Here is a 4,283-nt window from a genome sequence, read left to right on the forward strand (position 1 = left end):
CCTCCTTGCTCAGTGAAGAGCATCTGCTGACAGGTGCAGGGGGAAGGCCACATCCCAAGGGGGGATGCTAATTCAGTTAAGTCAAAGGAAAATTTGCTATGGGCATGTCTAGGCTGCATTGAACAATGCATGGGGACACCGTGGTGGCAACAAGTCTCTCCCTCCTGCTCCATGCATGCCCTGAGCATCCTAGAATAGCCCCAGGTGTGCACCAAAAAGCAACTGCAGACCATTTGCTCGGCATATGAGGAGAGGCGGGGGGGGGGAGGGGGCTTGAGTGCTGTATAATACAGTATGGATGCAGCCCCTGTGACCAAGAGCTAGAGGTTGGGACAGGATTTGCAATATCACTCAACTCAACTCTGGGCCCATCAGTCCCTAACAAGACACCCAACTCCAGCTGTGGGCAGGAAGACAGGCCGGCATAGGGCATTTGGGAATATTGCACCTCCCAGGGCTTTGTAACAGGCTTTGGGGAAATGTCCAAACCAAGCACCGCTTATCATTCAGCCTGAAACATCTGGGGGCTGCTGGCTGGACTTCTGAAGGGCTTGCTGTTACAACACTGTCTGGTCACCGGTGACAGGTCCCTGCCTCGCCCATGCTCTGTTGGGCAAATCTGCCAGCCCCAATAATGATTCTTCCCCTGAGAGTGCCAAATTAGGTTACAATTGCAAGTGAAGTATGTTTGTGTCCATTTTACAGACAGGTTCAGTGAGTCACCCTAGGTGGGTCAAGCCAGCAGATCCATCACCCCAGATTTACAGTGCCCAGTCCCAGCAGTGCCTTGTCACCCAGCCATTCTGCCCTGGACATGGTGGACCGCATGGACTTTCCTTTCCTTCCTCCCCTAGATGTGAGCAGAGGGCCCTCCTGCTGGGAAGCACATCCATACCGTCCTCCCTGGAGTACAGGGTCGTCTTGCACATGGTTTCATTGTTAGAGCAGTTCCTGATCATCGTGCACGCGGATGTGGTGACTGGCTCGTGGCATGTGTAGCATGTCAGGGACTGAGCTGTAAAGAGGAACAAAGGGGGTATTGTCCGGACATGAGTCCACAGGTGCGGTGTCTGCCCCTCCACGCATCCCCTCTCAGAGAAACCTCTGCTGCTTATAGATATTTCTTTAGAGGACGTGATGCAGTAGCACATGGCAGCCCCTCCATGCCTAGCCTCCATCAATGCCTTCTCCCACCATATAGGCACTGCTTGTAAACTCCCTCCCACAACACACCGTTCCTGCCCGATTGTATAGGCAAAATTACATGCTACACTTAGATCGTACTAAATCTGTGCAAAAGAAGCAATGTAAAAGTGAGCAATCACACGTTCAGGGTTAATTAATACCACGTCTTGCCTGCATGGCTCTGACTTGCCACTACAGGGCTGGCAAACATGGGTGTAGCTAGGAGTCAAGGCACCTGGGCTCAGTCCCTGTTTGGCCAGCGGAGGGGGCGTTGCTGGAAACAATGCATCCTGGGATGCTGGAGGACTGCAAATTGCTCATTTCATTTCTATGGAGAAGACTGAAGTTACCATAGCATAAGCTAGGTGGCATAGCCCCAAGTTAGACTTTGCCTGAAGTGGTGCAATTTTGAGATGTCCAGAGGGCACTTAGAGTATGAGTTTGAATGTGCAGATGTTCACATTTGAAAGTGCCCTTAGTGTGGTCCACTTGCAACATGTAAATCACGCTATGTCAGAGAGGACATTTAATATCTTGACATGGCCTCACAGCTAACAAACTGCTCAGCGCCCAAACCCAAGAGGTCCTGATGCACAGTAGACCAACTAGCAGTGCAGTAAATGTCTGCCTGATGAAGGGCGCTTGTGCCCGAAAGGTTGCCAAGATGAATTTTTCCAGCTATTTTAGTGGGTCTAATAAAAGGTATCAGATTTACCCAAGGAATCTTGTCTGCCTATGTTCTTAGACCAACACAGCTACAACCTACACCCCCGTAAACATCATGCATCTACACGTGTGCCCCTATTAGCCTGGAGTAAACTAACTTACTGCACAGCAGCACAGGTGTAGACACCGGCTGGGGCACACGAGTGCTTTGGCGTGGTGGATGCCTGCCAGCTAGCCCCACACTGAAGTACCCTCATGCCCCAGCCAGCCCCTCCACAGGCAGGGAGGAGCAGCCCCGGGCCAGCAGACTTGTACATGTATATGCACCCAGTCTCTCCAATCTCAGGAGCCCAATTGCCATGCTAATGTGGGGCTCCTTTGATTTGTATGATCCATTAATTAGTCATTAGGTTCTAAAAAAAAGAACTACGCACTGAGTGCCCAGTGTAGAGGGCAAATTAGGTTACAACTGCTGGTGAAATATGTTTATGCCCATTTTACAGACAGGTTCACTGAGTCACCCAAGGTGAGTAAAGCCGGCAGAGCCAGAACTAAAACCAAGGCTCCAATCTATGTAATATTTCATTGTGTGAACAGAGCAGAGCAGGTGAGGTGGCAACACCCGTCACAGGCCTCTTTGTCCTGGGTTCAGAGGCCTGCTGAGAGGACAGTAGGGACCCCCACACCACAGGGGGGACCCTGATAGAGTGATCATGGAGTCCTAGCCCTCCGCACCCTCTGGAGAGGACTAGGCTGGGCTAAGGGAAGAGTCATACAGATTGGAGAGTCCCTGCAAAGGACCAGACCAGAAACCACACTACGTCTATGAGTCTCTGTCCATAGTTTCACAGTTGGTCGGGTCGGAAGGGACCTGAGCAGATCATCGAGTCTGACCCCCTGCCATGGCAGGAAAGAGTACTGGGGTCAAACGACCCCAGCAAGGTGTTCATCTAACCTCCTCTTAAAGCCCCCCAGGGTAGGAGCCAGCACCACTTCTCTTGGAAGTCGGGTCCAGATCCTAGCCGCCCTGACCGTGAAGTCGCGCCTCCTGATGTCCTTAACGCTGCAGCCCACATCTGTAAACAGCTGGATGTTTCGTGGTAGAGGGATGTGCTTGACTTCTCTATGGGGTTTTGAACAGCTGTGACCTGAGCACTCATCACCAACCAAGGGATTAAAACAGGGCAGTCAATAGGTAAAGCTGTCCCCAAAAAGTGAAACTTTGGTTGATCCAAAGTCACTAATGAATTCTGGTCGAGTTCACTTAACAACCTCCAGTCACAGGGAGAATCAGGGCTCCATTGACAAAGCTGGATGGAGAGAGCTTCCCTCCCCCCCTTCATCCAAGCTGCTATTTCCAAATCCAACTCTTCCTGTGCCTGGTAGCAGGAGGCAGGACACCTGGCCCAGGGCTGTGGCTCCTAGCAGGCACCAGGGTGGCAAGAGTTGTGCGTTGCAATGGCTCGAGCACAAGTCCTCTCGATGATTCAGCCATCTCTTACCAGCTGAGACATGCTAGATGAAATCCTCTCCTTTGGATCTGCAATTTATAGGATCTTTTTTTTTCCATTTTCCAGCACGCAGCTAACAGGACTGGTCAGACCATTGGGCCAGGCCCCTGTATTAGGGAAACCTTTGCTAGCAGCCAGAGTCTTGAGTTCCTTAAACCCATCTTGTACACCCAAACATCACATGCAGGCAGCGTTAAAATCTCTTTTAGATGCTTAGATCAGCTACACGGAGGTCACCAGTGCAGGAATCATTTAAGTGGGTAACCGGCTCCAAAGGCCTGATGCTATTTCCTACCAGGTCATTTTACACCTTTTTGTATTAGCAGAGATGGAAGGAGGCTTTAGTTATCAGTGAGAATCAGCCCTTTGCACTTGTGCACAGCAAGGGCTGGTTTTAGGTTGTTCTTTTTCCCTTTGCTGAACATCTTGTCAGCATTTGCCAGTGATAGCATAGCTGTATAAGTTACTATTATACAGAGGGAGAGCTGCGCTGGGATATTTCATTCACGTAAACTAAAATAAAATAAATAAATGAGTCAATTAAAAAGAAACAAACTTTTAAAATGCAACATCAATGTTAAATCATAAATTAGTCTTCCCATTTGGGAGAAAAATCCATGGCAAAATAGGTTATTGCCTATGAGAGCTCATGTATCCCTGAACTGGTTAATCTCCATGGTGCCAGTTTTCTGTTTGGGAGGAGCTCTGGTTAGTTATGCCCTAGCAAACCCTGCTGCACTTTCTAAGCACCTAAAAGAGATTTTAATGCTGCATGCAGAAAGTAAACTTCCTGAACTGCAATAGAAGAGGAGCAGGGAGTGGAAAAAACCTGGCCATACCCAGTGTACCACCCCCCCCCCCCCCCCCACCCCCCCTTTTCCCCCCCCCCCCGCCCCTCGGGCCCCGCCCGGTCCCCCCCCA

At 50.3% G+C, this 4,283-nt stretch overlaps 1 protein-coding gene across 1 annotated transcript in view; it reads right to left on the minus strand.

The window, feature by feature from the left end:
- The window catches only part of LOC109305236 (ly6/PLAUR domain-containing protein 2-like), a 19,861-nt gene that overhangs the window by 6,227 nt on the left and 9,351 nt on the right, over positions 1-4,283 (minus strand). Inside the window, exon 2 of the mRNA XM_019528242.1 lies at positions 896-1,015. Within this exon, the coding sequence (XP_019383787.1) occupies positions 896-1,015 (120 nt within the window). The remainder of the gene's footprint in view (positions 1-895; positions 1,016-4,283) is intronic.

This window comes from Gavialis gangeticus, unplaced genomic scaffold (assembly GCF_001723915.1).
Source record: "Gavialis gangeticus isolate Ggan-Ray unplaced genomic scaffold, GavGan_comp1, whole genome shotgun sequence".
In the NCBI taxonomy this organism is placed as follows: Eukaryota; Metazoa; Chordata; order Crocodylia; family Gavialidae; genus Gavialis; species Gavialis gangeticus.